The sequence below is a fragment of the Pseudochaenichthys georgianus genome, unplaced genomic scaffold, assembly GCF_902827115.2.
Source record: "Pseudochaenichthys georgianus unplaced genomic scaffold, fPseGeo1.2 scaffold_428_arrow_ctg1, whole genome shotgun sequence".
NCBI classification, from domain to species: domain Eukaryota; kingdom Metazoa; phylum Chordata; class Actinopteri; order Perciformes; family Channichthyidae; genus Pseudochaenichthys; species Pseudochaenichthys georgianus.
Genome location: NW_027262993.1, coordinates 142,491 through 155,550, shown reverse-complemented (window position 1 = coordinate 155,550; position 13,060 = coordinate 142,491). Strand labels below are relative to the sequence as shown.

The 13,060-nt window shown below is 42.5% G+C and overlaps 1 protein-coding gene across 1 annotated transcript in view; it reads left to right on the top strand.

The window, feature by feature from the left end:
• Positions 1–8,741: 8,741 nt before the first annotated feature.
• Positions 8,742–13,060, top strand: part of LOC117442430 (uncharacterized) — an 11,072-nt gene continuing 6,753 nt past the window's right edge. Inside the window, exons 1-2 of the mRNA XM_071202417.1 lie at positions 8,742–9,152; positions 12,101–12,198. Coding sequence (XP_071058518.1) covers positions 8,891–9,152; positions 12,101–12,198 — 360 coding nt within the window. The 5' untranslated portion in view covers positions 8,742–8,890. The remainder of the gene's footprint in view (positions 9,153–12,100; positions 12,199–13,060) is intronic.

Sequence of the window (13,060 nt, the reverse complement as noted above, 5' to 3'; positions counted from 1 at the left end):
GAGCTGTGAGCTGCTTTGTTCTTAAGCATGTTCAAGTATCAAGCATGATTTACCTACATTTGATTGATTTGGCTAACTTATAACTTTACTAATAAGGCAGTATACCTCACCTCTAGTGAGCCAGCCCTTCGTACATTGTTCTGTATGTGGCCCTCACTGGCCCACACACCCCTGGTCTAGACCTCTGAAAGTCTTGACTTGGTCTTGTTACACTCCGGTTTTGCTCTTGACTTGGTCTTGGTTAAGGTGGTCTTGACTAGTTTACAGCAATTAGAAAATCGCTATATAAAATTAATATATTATTATTATTACATATCAGAGAGGGCATTATGACCCCATTAACTTCCTAATCAATATGCTTTCAGGATTATATAAGGAGTGTATGTTGAAGTATGTATTCTGGATTTTAGATATGTTGATTTCATGGGAGTATATCCAAAAGTTTTCCAGAAGATGCTGATGAGCTAAATATGTAGTGCAATCAAATCCTGTGTAAAGGGGTTATGGCAAGAAACAAAATGGAAACTGCATCAAAACAACAAGATGTTATTAGGCTTTCTGAGAGTCTGAATCAGATCAGGGACGTCCCAGGATCCGTTACTGTGGTACCAAGTTGATGCCAAAACTCTACAGACTAACTTTGTCCTGTTGCCCAGGGACAATAGAAAAAACCCTATTGTTCCTTATGAAAACAATGTTATTTTGTATATTGAATGTTGTGCCTTTTATTTATGCCTCCTAATGTGTGCATTTGTATTCATTTGTCTATGTTTGATTATGTATGTGTCACACATACATAATCAAACATAGACACATAATGTGTGTATATACATGTGTATAGATACACAAACTGTATACTATACTGTACAGTCTATGTGTTTTTATGTGTTAAGTAATACCAGACAGAATGATATGATGATCTCCGCGCTACAGGTGCTATGGGCATGCATGCAGTGACATGTAATATCCAAGGATTATAGACTGTTGGATGCTGCTGTTTTGATCATTGCAACATATTTATTTGTACTGTTATTTATTTATGATTATCCTTAGGCTCAGCAAATATTTGATGTCAGCTGTTGCTGTCTTTTTTTCTATAGTTAATAGCTACTGAAATAGAGCCCTGCTGTTTTGTCAGGGCCTTTTCTTTAAATATAATTTTAAAATGTCAATACAGTAGCCCCTTTTTTAAATGTCTATGCTTAAGTTTTTATAGTTGTTGCTATCTGCTTTGTGTAGCATGGTTCTACAAGTCAGTGCATTCATTGGGTGGTATCGGAGAGTTACAAGGGTCTGTAAATACAATGAAAAAAACAATTGGCCACAGCAAATCATTTATATTAAACATGCAATTTGTACTTTTGAATACTTCAGTACAAAGGATGTATTGAATAATTTAAGTGATATATGTGTACACATATAAATCATTAGTCAAAACAGGGCGACATTTGATTTAATTATAAAAGGTATAATATGTGGTAAACTGAAGAGCCGTTTGGGAGCCGAAAGAGCCGGCTCTTCTTGGTGAGCCGAGCCAAATGAATTCCCATCACTAAAACCCTGCTTAAATGGTACAACTACGCCGCCTGCTGTTGTAAATGTGAGATTATGGGTTAACCCCATAGCAACCGCATAGAAACCGCATAGCAACGGCATAGCAACGGAATAGAAACAACATAGCAACTGCATAGCAACCGCATAGCAACCGCACAGCAACGGCACAGCAACGGAGGATCTTCTGAGGTAAGGTGTCTCAAATGTCTGTGGATAAAATAATGTTTTACTTACTTGAGAAGCTCCTAAAAGTTAAAGGGCCCATGTCATGGCCATCTCCACTGATCATAATTCCATTGTTGAGGTCTACTAGAATAGATCTATACTGTGCAATTTTCCAAACTCACATTGGTTTCTCAAACAGCATCTCTGTAAACTACGTGTATTCACTGAATTTCACTCTCTGCCTTTAGCGGCTCGTTGGAGCTCCAATAGAGAGGCGAAGTCCCTCCCCTTCCGGGGGACCTCCATGGGACCTTATTTAGGAAAAATCATGTATTGAAGTCAATGGAGAGAGAAAGATTATCTTTGATTCTGTTTGAATTGTGCCATGAATTACACATATGATGTTTGTCAATTTAAAAGATAATTTGCAAGTCAAATTTTTTTAAATGTGTCGTAAAACTGAAGTAACACTGAAGTGCTCAATGAACTACATCTCTGGTCTTGCATACGTCACCAACACCAAGGTGGCCGTCACGTTAGCACATTTCACCTCTTTCTTTCAGAATGAAGTGAAAAGTATTAAAAGAGGTGAAAATCACTACAAGTCTGGGCATGTTGAGAGCTGTACATACACTAAAGGGGGAGTTAGTCGGTTCCATAGAGCCAGCATGCGGCACCCGGCTTTACAAGGTTTCATCAGTGGCGAACATCAGGCCTTCAAGGTATTCAGAGAATACCCTGGAACTCTCAGATAAAACAAACAAAATCGATTTAATTATATAAATAAAATGTAATAAAATGAATAAATGGAATGGTATCTGTGTTGTGATTTTTAATATTACAGTGTTACGTTGATGTGTTTGTCCTTCTCGGACCATGCACTACGCATTTCAGTGGTTTTGTGTGAAAGAAAGCAACCAATCGGATCTGTTCTGGGTCTCTGGGTAGAATATCCAGGTATGAATATGAAGGTTATTCTTCATCCTTGATCGAATGCCCTGGCCGTTGCACCGAATGAGAGAGTACATTTGGACTGACAGTTTGATCAACCAATCATATATTGATTTGTAGCCAATGGGTGTATTCTTTCAGAGTTCCCCTCGGTTCCAGGGTGCTCTAGAAGGCCCGCTAGTTAAATGGCTCGAGACAGAGGAGCTAGATGAATGCGACGAAAGCAATTCATGCCGTTTATTGTTTTTAACGTTGAAATGACAAGTGCAACGGGTGCAGATGAAGTTGTTGCGGAATTGTTGTGAGTACCCTTTTCAAGACGACAATTCAGTGAAAATACGGACATTATAATGCCGCGGGGGGGGGTCCAGTTGTGATAGACACGGTTTGCCACTGGGTTTCAGTGAGTAACACGAGTAATGTGTAACGTTAATACGCGGCTCTCGGATTTGTAGTCTTTCTAGTTGCGTATTTTTCATAGTCTAATATTTCAACAGTTTTAAGACAAACTGTGACTTCTTTGACTTGGAAATTATTTTTTTAAGATTGACAAACATCATATGTGTAATTCATGGCACAATTCAAACGGGATCGAAAGGTACGTTTTCTCTCTCCATTGACTTCAATACATAATTTTTTCCGAAATAAGGTCCCATGGGGCGGAAGTAGATGGGCGTGACTTCGCCACATTTCCTTGTTTAGTGATACACAGCGAAACACAGCGAAACTCACCCTGAGCACACACAAACTCACAGCCGAAGTAAAAACAATAAGCGTGGCTTGATATTGAGTAAGAAAAAGGTTGATAAACGCTGTGAGAATGGGCCTGCAGCCAGGGAGGAGAAATCAGCAGAGCTGCCAGCAACTGTGTGTGTGTGTGTGTGTGTGTGTGTGTGTGTGGTGTGTGTGTGTGTGTGTGTGAGGAGTCCGTGGATTGGTCATTTGGACCAATCAGCGGGGGCTTAACGTAATGGCTCTGCAGACGTAACTTAACGGCTCCATGGATTGGTCCATTTGGTTCCGGGTACCGCATGACGTTAAGCCGTACCCGGAAGAAACATTGGACAATGACGTATCAGTGACGTATCTCCAACGAGGCGTTTTGGGGAGGTATTTTCTGTGTTAGAGTATTTTACTCCCTACATGTTGTACTTTGAGGGTTGTACTCTGCACACCGTTACATGCATACAACCTTCATAACACACAAGGGGACGGGTGATAACTGGAAAAGCATGACATGGGACCTTTAAGCTGGCTTTACTTGGTTGGATAATAACTGTTGAGGAATACATTTGCCATGTTTTTGTTAAATTGACTTTTCATTGTATGTGTTTTATTCATCGTATTAATCTGTGTAATGTAGTTAGCTAACAAGCTAACCTTAGCATGATTTTTTCAGACGGAGCACGCGCTGTTTGTACATATTATTTACAAATATTGAGATTTTTGGAAAGAAATCAGAAAGTTAAGATTTTACGAAGAAATTCTAAATGTTGAGATTTTGGAAAAAAGAGATTTGAGATTTTCTGAATTAAATCAAAAAAGTTGACCAATCAAACGTTTCATGCCGTGGGGGGATTTTGGACTTTGCAGCCCTTAACATGCACATCTATAGAACTACAGGAGAGGAGACACCACTAATAGGACAGGGCCTCTTTAATGTGTGATTTTCAGTCAGACGCTGTAGATACAGATTCATAATAACACCTCATGACTCACACAGTCATATCTCCCAGTAAAACCAGGTTGTGGGAAAGACTTCCTGTTCTCACATCTGTTCTGAAGAGCTGAAGGAAAGCGCTGAGCAGAAGAAAGTGAAAGCATGCAGAGAGTTTTACCGTTTATTTGATTGAACATAGAAGATAATCTCTGTGATCTCTGTTAACATCTGATCTCAGGTCTGTGAGCAGGGTTAATGTATTCTGTCACATGTTCTCATCATGATACGTCAATAATAATAATAATAATAATAATAATGGGTTTCATTTATAAAGCACTTCATATTTGACTTCAAATCCCGAAGTGCTTTCTCCATGTTCATTATATTGACATATTTATTTACTTATTCATTCATATCAGATCCTTCCTCTCAAATTACACTTTCTTATCAATTCATGTTTAAATTGGTTATGTAAAATTGATATTCCTTAAGTTCAAAACGGAGGACAAACTATTTTCAAATAAGCTTAATTGTTATAAAAAAGCAAAATCCTTAATTATACAAAATAAGCAAAATCTTTAATGTGACAAAATTCAGCAAAAGTTTTAACAACACAACCAAAAAACCAAATTAATCAAAAATCTTTGAGTAATATTACAATCCTACGGAGCCCCTAAAGGTTCATGGAGAGAAAAAAAAGTATCTTGTGCGCACGATATTTTCTAGTTCGCACGAAATGTGCGCACGAGAAAGTATTTCGTTACCGGAGTGCCAAGTAGGAAGTGGAACAGAGAGGAGACAACCGTTTAATTGCAGACTGTTATGTTTATGTGGAGAAATGGCAGTGCATACATTATTTGAGATATATTTCACACTCAGACTTCATTTAGGGACATTTTGGCCAGAGGTGTAGAGCTTTATGTTTATGTTCAATCAATGTTTATTTATAGCCCAATATCACAAATGTTACATTTGTCTCAGTGGACTTCACAGTTTGTACAGAATATCAGTATGACAATACGACACCCTCTGTCCTTAGACCCTCTGTCCTTAGACCCTCTGTCCTCAGACCCTCTGTCCTTAGACCCTCTGTCCTCAGACCCTCTGTCCTCAGACCCTCTGTCCTTAGACCCTCTGTCCTCAGACCCTATGTCCTTAGACCCTCTGTCCTCAGACCCTCTTTCCTTAGACCCTCTGTCCTTAGACCCTCTGTCCTCAGACCCTCTGTCCTTAGACCCTCTGTCCTTAGACCCTCTGTCCTCAGACCCTCTGTCCTTAGACCCTCTGTCCTCAGGACCCTATGTCCTTAGACCCTCTGTCCTCAGACCCTCTTTCCTTAGACCCTCTGTCCTTAGACCCTCTGTCCTCAGGACCCTCTGTCCTCAGACCCTCTGTCCTTAGACCCTCTGTCCTCAGACCCTCTGTCCTTAGACCCTCACATCGTACAAGGAAAAACTTCCGAAGAAAACCCAGTTTAAAGGGAACATGGGAGAAACCTCAGGGAGAGCAACAGAGGAGGATCCTCTCCAGGACGGACAGACGTGCAATAGATGCCGTGTGTAAATTGAAAAGATAATACATTTGCAACATAGGTAGTCCAGATGTTTGGAAATGCATGTGTGTATAATAGGAAGATGAATCCACGAGGATATCCATCCAGGACTTATGATCCAGGACCACAGCCACGACTCAAGATCCAGCGCTCGCGATCCAGGACACAGGACCGCAGGATCATCCATGACTCCGGATCCCAGCGTATATAGACACCAAAAAGAAAGACATTTGGGGAAGCTGGGTTAATGGGAACATGAGAGTACACAGGTACAGACAGAGAGAAGGAAGAAGTAAGATGTCCCCCGACAAACTAAGCCTATATCAGCAAAACTAGGGGCTGAATCTAATCAGCCCTAACTATAAGCTCTATCAAAAAGGAAGGTCTTAAGCGCACTCTTAAAAACGGATAGGGTGTCTGCCGCCCGAACACAAACTGGAAGCTGATTCCACAAATGTGGAGCTTGATAAGAAAAGGCTCTGGCTCCCATTGTACTTTTAGAGACTCTAGGAACAACCAACAACCCTGCATTCTTGGAACGCAATGCCCTAGTAGGACAGTAGGGTATAATGAGTTCTTTAAGGTAAGATGGCGCCTGCCCATTAAGGGCTTTGTAGGCGAGAAGAAGAACTTTAAATGCTATCACCAGTGGCCTGTACCACGAAGCAGGATTTGCTATTTACTATTCATTCATGAAGTATGACGCTGCGCTGTCAGCACGCTAACCTCGTCCCTTTCACGTGAACGCGCTCTCAGCCGGACAGAGAAACCCTGGTTGATTTGCTGAGTTAATAACCAGCTCCGTAGGACCGCTTAGCGAGATCACGTTTGTTAGGGTTAGTTAAGCCGGGGAAATCAAACATATCCAGAGTCTGTTGAACTGGCTTCGTCGTACAGGGCGCTGGAGGCAGTAACGTGTACCTCAGCAGAATCTGAGAAGAGCAGCACCAGCTGCAAAGAGCGGTGCCTTTTACTGTTTACTTCACTGTGTTTCCCTTCATTAGAACAGCTGGATAGAAATCGAGGCTGCTACGTTCAACCACACACACACCTCTACACACATCGAACTACCAGAGTATTCCCCCTCGTTTTATGAAGGAGATCTCCGGTCACCAGGGCACATGATGTGTGTGTGTTTTTGCTGAATGTCTCCTTTCCAAACCGCCTGGCAGGGAATGTAAAGTCTGGCAAGGCTCTTCACCGTGTCCACCTGCAGGGACTCCGAGTCGGCAGGGTTTTTTGGTTGCTTGGCTTTGGGGCCATTAAATAAATCTAATATGCGTTTTTGAGACATAGTAGTAGCAATACTAGTAGCAGACTATTACAGACAGTGATTTTTTTTCAAAAAACGTTGGGCGCGAAAAATCATGGTTGAGGAGGTTGAATTAACCAGCAGACAGCAGTGTAAGTCTGCTGCTTATTAACGATATTTTCTATATATCAACCATTTAAAAAAACAATCATGATTTATAGACTGCTTATACTAAAATGCTAACTCAAATAAAACTTTTATTGATTTTTTTAGTGAACTTTTTGGCGTTGCAGTTACAACTCTCCGCCAACAGATGGGGGTGCTGCAGTAAATATACAAAGAATAGACACTGTGCCAGGTGTGATCCATGTGGGGAGATGGGCACACACGGGGACACATCTAGTGTGTGTGTGTGTGTGTGTGTGTGTGTGTGTGTGTGTGTGTGTGTGTGTGTGTGTGTGTGTGTGTGTGTGTGTGTGTGTGTGTGTGTGTGTGTGTGTGTGTGTGTGTGTGTGTGTGTGTGTGTGTGTGTGTGTGTGTGTGTGTGTGTGTTTTCTCTGATCTGGATGGTTACTAATTTCTTTATGGCGGTCATGTTTGACCAGGAACACCATGGGTGTTACAAAGTTGACTAAATCATCCAAAATGCAATGAAAGTGGTGATCAGCAATTGTATATGTTCAAATGTCTACTGTGAAGGATGTCTTAAAGCCTTAAGGCAGGGTTGTCAAACTCAATTTCTTCGCGGGCCACATCAGCATTATGGTTGCACTCAAAGGGCCGGTTGTAACTTTAAGACCATATATCAAAATATATAAATATTTAATATATATAAAATAATGTATTATATGACATTATTGCCTCTGCATTGGATTATTATCGGATAGGGTAATAACTTCATAATTAACTACGTCTGAAAGCAGAAGTCTAGGGCAAATCATTGCAGGTCTCTTCACTGAGAATGTTACAAAATGTTTTAAAAAAAAAAAATCTAATTCTGAAAATAAGGCAAATTCTAAGAAAAAATTAATATTTTCAAGAAAATAATTCAAATTCTGAGAAAAAAACTTGTTCTGAGAAAAAAAATCTAATTCTGAGAAAAAAGTCAAATATGAGATGCATTGTGGGATATGTAGTTTATGGGCAACGTGCTTCTGTAAATCGGCATGTAACCATATAATAAACATATTATATTCTTTGCAATCTCTTGAGGGGCCGCATGAAATGAAGTCGCGGGATTTGGCCCCCGGGCCTTGAGTTTGACCCCCCTGCCTTAAGGCAATCGAATGTAAAACAAAAAAGTTCTTATTGATGAAAGTAGTAAATCAGTCAGATTTGACCCGAAGATAACAGGAGGGTTAATATATGTACTTCTACTTTTATATGTATCCTTCTCAACACATTTTACATTCTCGAAATGTAACAAACCCAGCCCATAATGTCTATTTTTATCTGTGTTTCTCTTGTATAGTTGGCAATAACAAATACAAAAAAGAAAGCTCAAAACGACCCTTTTGGGACGCTAATAAAAAAAGTCAACAAACCTGTTTCTGATTCTGAGCTTTTATTTTGAAAATGGTGTTACGGAAGTTGTAGAAGGAGGAAATAACCGACCAACAACAAACAAACAACCGCAGCATCCTCCCATCCGTTTCCCCCGGTAAAAGCACTCAATTCCCAGGTAACAGAAGCAGGAATTAACCCCTGGAGCTCTTCCGTTTCGGCGGTTGTTAGCGTTGTTTGTCTGCCGCTCAGCATGACCTCTCACCGGGTGCTTCAGTCCCAGCTGTCCTCCATCATGGAGGCTCTGACCCGGGCTGCGGTGCTGGAGATCAGCGAGCTGCTGGAGGAGAGCTGCGCCGGGTGGAAGAGCGAGATTTCCCGCAGCAACATGGAGAACCAGGCGCTGCGGAGGAGGCTGGAGCTCCTGGAGACCGTCATCACCCGGGGAGGGAGGCTGGAGAGCGGCGGCGGGGAGGAGGAGGCAGCTGGGGGGGTCTTTGTGGAAGTCACTGTCGGTGAGTTTCGGGGCTTTTTTTTGAATAAGCAGAATCAGAATGCCTTTATTGTATAGGCTACAGAGAGGAAATGTAAATGTTTCACTAAAGGTATTACATGCAGTGCTGTAAAAGTACACCATTTACCTCTGAATTGTAGTGGAGTAGAAGTACACAGTAGCAGAAAATAGAAATACTCAAGTACACATATGCCAACAAAAAGTACAATTACTGTCGGGGGGTTTCGGGGGCTTTTTTAAAAAAAAAAAAGGTTTGAATAGAGCAGAATCAGAATACCTTATTTGGGTTAGGGTTAGACATGTACATTATATTGCATTTACATTGTTACAGCGAAAGTCAAGAGCCAAAAGAGCAACATATTAATAAAGAAGCATCCTTAAAATAGTAAAGATGAAAACAAGTAGGAATTACACAAATGACAATTTACCAAAATACACATCCAGGTGTAAACAATAGGAACAGTATTTTAAAAATAAAATAAGTGTCACAGTGGTGAAAGTAAAAGTAGATATTGCACAGTTATTTACAGATTTATAACAGTAGTTTAATAGTCTAACTAAGATATAGCACCCAGGAAAAGTCCTGCATTCAACATGTTACTCAAGTAAAAGTAGAAGTACTCAGATATTGTACTTTAGTAAATGTATAAGTACTCTGATCTTGTACTTGAGTAAAAGTAGAAATACTCAGATCTTGTACTTTAGTAAAAGTATAAGTACTCTGATCTTGTACTTGAGTAAAAGTAGAAGTACTCAGATCTTGTAGTTGAGTAAAAGTAGAAGTACTCAGATCTTGTAGTTGAGTAAAAGTAAAAGTACTCAGATCTTGTTCTTGAGTAAAAGTAGAAGTACTCAGGTCTTGTACTTGAGTAAAAGTAGAAGTACTCAGGTCTTGTACTTGTGTAAAAGTAGAAGTACTCAGATCTTGTACTTGAGTCAAAGTAGAAGTACTTGAGTAAAAGTAGAAGTACCAGAGTGTAGGAATACTCTGTCACAGTAAAAGTACTGCATTCAAAATGTCCCTCAAGTGAAAGTAGAAAGTATTCTCATCTAAATATAGTGAAAGACAGTGAAAGTAGTCGTTGTGCAGATTGGTCCATTTCAGAATAATATATATGATATGTTTTATAATGATTGATCATGAAAGTGTTCTCAAAGCTGGTGAAGGTGCAGCTAGTCTGAAGTACTTTGTAGACTGCAGGGCAGCTGGTGGAGGTGCAGCTAGTCTGAAGTACTTTGTAGACTGCAGGGTAGCTGGTGGAGGTGCAGCTAGTCTGAAGTACTTTGTAGACTGCAGGGTAGCTGGTGGAGGTGCAGCTAGTCTGAAGTACTTTGTAGACTGCAGGGTAGCTGGTGAAGGTGCAGCTAGTCTGAAGTACTTTGTAGACTGCAGGGCAGCTGGTGGAGGTGCAGCTAGTCTGAAGTACTTTGTAGACTGCAGGGTAGCTGGTGGAGGTGCAGCTAGTCTGAAGTACTTTGTAGACTGCAGGGTAGCTGGTGGAGGTGCAGCTAGTCTGAAGTACTTTGTAGACTGCAGGGTAGCTGGTGAAGGAGCAGCTAGTCTGAAGTACTTTGTAGACTGCAGGGTAGCTGGTGGAGGTGCAGCTAGTCTGAAGTACTTTGTAGACTGCAGGGTAGCTGGTGAAGGTGCAGCTAGTCTGAAGTACTTTGTAGACTGCAGGGTAGCTGGTGAAGGTGCAGCTAGTCTGAAGTACTTTGTAGACTGCAGGGTAGCTGGTGAAGGTGCAGCTAGTCTGAAGCACTTTGTAGACTGCAGGGTAGCTGGTGAAGGTGCAGCTAGTCTGAAGTACTTTGTAGACTGCAGGGTAGCTGGTGAAGGTGCAGCTAGTCTGAAGTACTTTGCAGACTGCAGGGTAGCTGGTGAAGGTGCAGCTAGTCTGAAGTACTTTGTAGACTGCAGGGTAGCTGGTGAAGGTGCAGCTAGTCTGAAGTACTTTGTAGACTGCAGGGTAGCTGGTGAAGGTGCAGCTAGTCTGAAGGACTTTGTAGACTGCAGGGTAGCTGGTGGAGGTGCAGCTAGTCTGAAGTACTTTGTAGACTGCAGGGCAGCTGGTGGAGGTGCAGCTAGTCTGAAGTACTTTGTAGACTGCAGGGTAGCTGGTGGATTCAGTCCAGGTGGAACTAGAGTCTGATTCAACACTTGATTATATTTCACATCCTTCATCTGTGAAGTAACTGAAGGTATTAATACATGCAGTGGAGTAAAAGTACACCAATGACCCATTTCAGAATGATAAGTATTATCAGCTTCAATTTTCAACAGTGAAAGTACTATTTTCACAGTATTTTATTATGATGGTACAGTATACAGTATGACCATATCGGTATATCTATATATGGCATGTGCTCTGATGTGTACAAAGTAACTGATTGTTAAACGCATGTGTTCTGGCATCTAGGACCCAACACTGTGGAGAGCACACTTCAAAGTGATCAAAGCAAATGGTGAATCAGACAGAGCTGTCTTTCTAGTTATTTATCTGAAGCTTCAAATACATGATACAATACAAACAGACCCAGGTCTCACAGAGCATGGACTAGTCACATTGTTGTCAGACATCTGTCGTTGAGCGGAGAAAGCATAACGTGCCAGAGTGGGAGTTCTGGTGTGACTGTGAGAGTCTCCCAGTAGCCAAAGCAGCTCTGTGGCCTTGAAGCGCCTGGGAATAAACCCACAGGAGAGTCGATGGAAGAAAACAGCATGAGAAGCATTAGGTTGAAGCATATGAGGATAACACACGTGTCCACTCCACGTGTAATGCAGAAAGATGTAGAGGACTAGAAATATAATGTCGCATTACATGGAAACACATTAGTACATTTCAAATATGTCAAAAAAGTACTTGTTTACAATTCTTCAGTTAGTTCCTTTTCGCTGGCACGTCAGTAGTAATGGATCTGTCTGCACACGTCTCTTTGGTTCCCCAGCTGCAGTCGGGGCCAAGCGGCAGAAAACAGAGTTCCCCAGCGGTGGAAGAGTCTCCGTGTGTGAGACCGCTGGAGACATGAGCCACGCTATTACAGAGGTGAGCTTAGCACTTCTGTAAAGGTCCCGTGTCCTGCTTCTCTGGTTCTGACCCGCCCCCTGGTGTTCTGACCCGTCCCCTGGTGTTCTGACCCGCCCCCTTGTGTTCTGACCCGTCCCCTGGTGTTCTGACCCGCCCCCTTGTGTTCTGACCCGCCCCCTGGTGTTCTGACCCGTCCCCTGGTGTTCTGACCCGCCCCCTGGTGTTCTGACCCGTCCCCTTGTGTTCTGACCCGTCCCCTGGTGTTCTGACCCGTCCCCTTGTGTTCTGACCCGTCCCCTTGTGTTCTGACCCGTCCCCTCTGGTTCTGACCCGTCCCCTGGTGTTCTGACCCGCCCCCTGGTGTTCTGACCCGTCCCCTGGTGTTCTGACCCGTCCCCTTGTGTTCTGACCCGTCCCCTTGTGTTCTGACCCGCCCCCTGGTGTTCTGACCCGTCCCCTGGTGTTCTGACCCGTCCCCTTGTGTTCTGACCCGTCCCCTGGTGTTCTGACCCGTCCCCTCTGGTTCTGACCCGTCCCCTCTGGTTCTGACCCGTCCCCTTGTGTTCTGGAGCTTCTGCATGTGAGCGGTCTGCAGAGTCTCACACCCTCAGAGTGCAGCCTGTAGGAGTAAAGCTCTGACTCAGAGAAGACCCGTCTGCTGCCCCAGAACGCCTCGATGGACATTTCTCTTTTTCATTGTTTTCTTCTTGGGTATAGTGACGTAACGCACACACTCACTGTGTGTGTGTGTGTGTGTGTGTGTGTGTGTGTGTGTGTGTGTGTGTGTGTGTGTGTGTGGTGTGTGTGTGTGTGTGTGTGTGTGTGTGTGTGTGTGTGTGTGTGTGTGTGTGTGTGTGTGTGTGTGTGTGTGGTGTGTGTG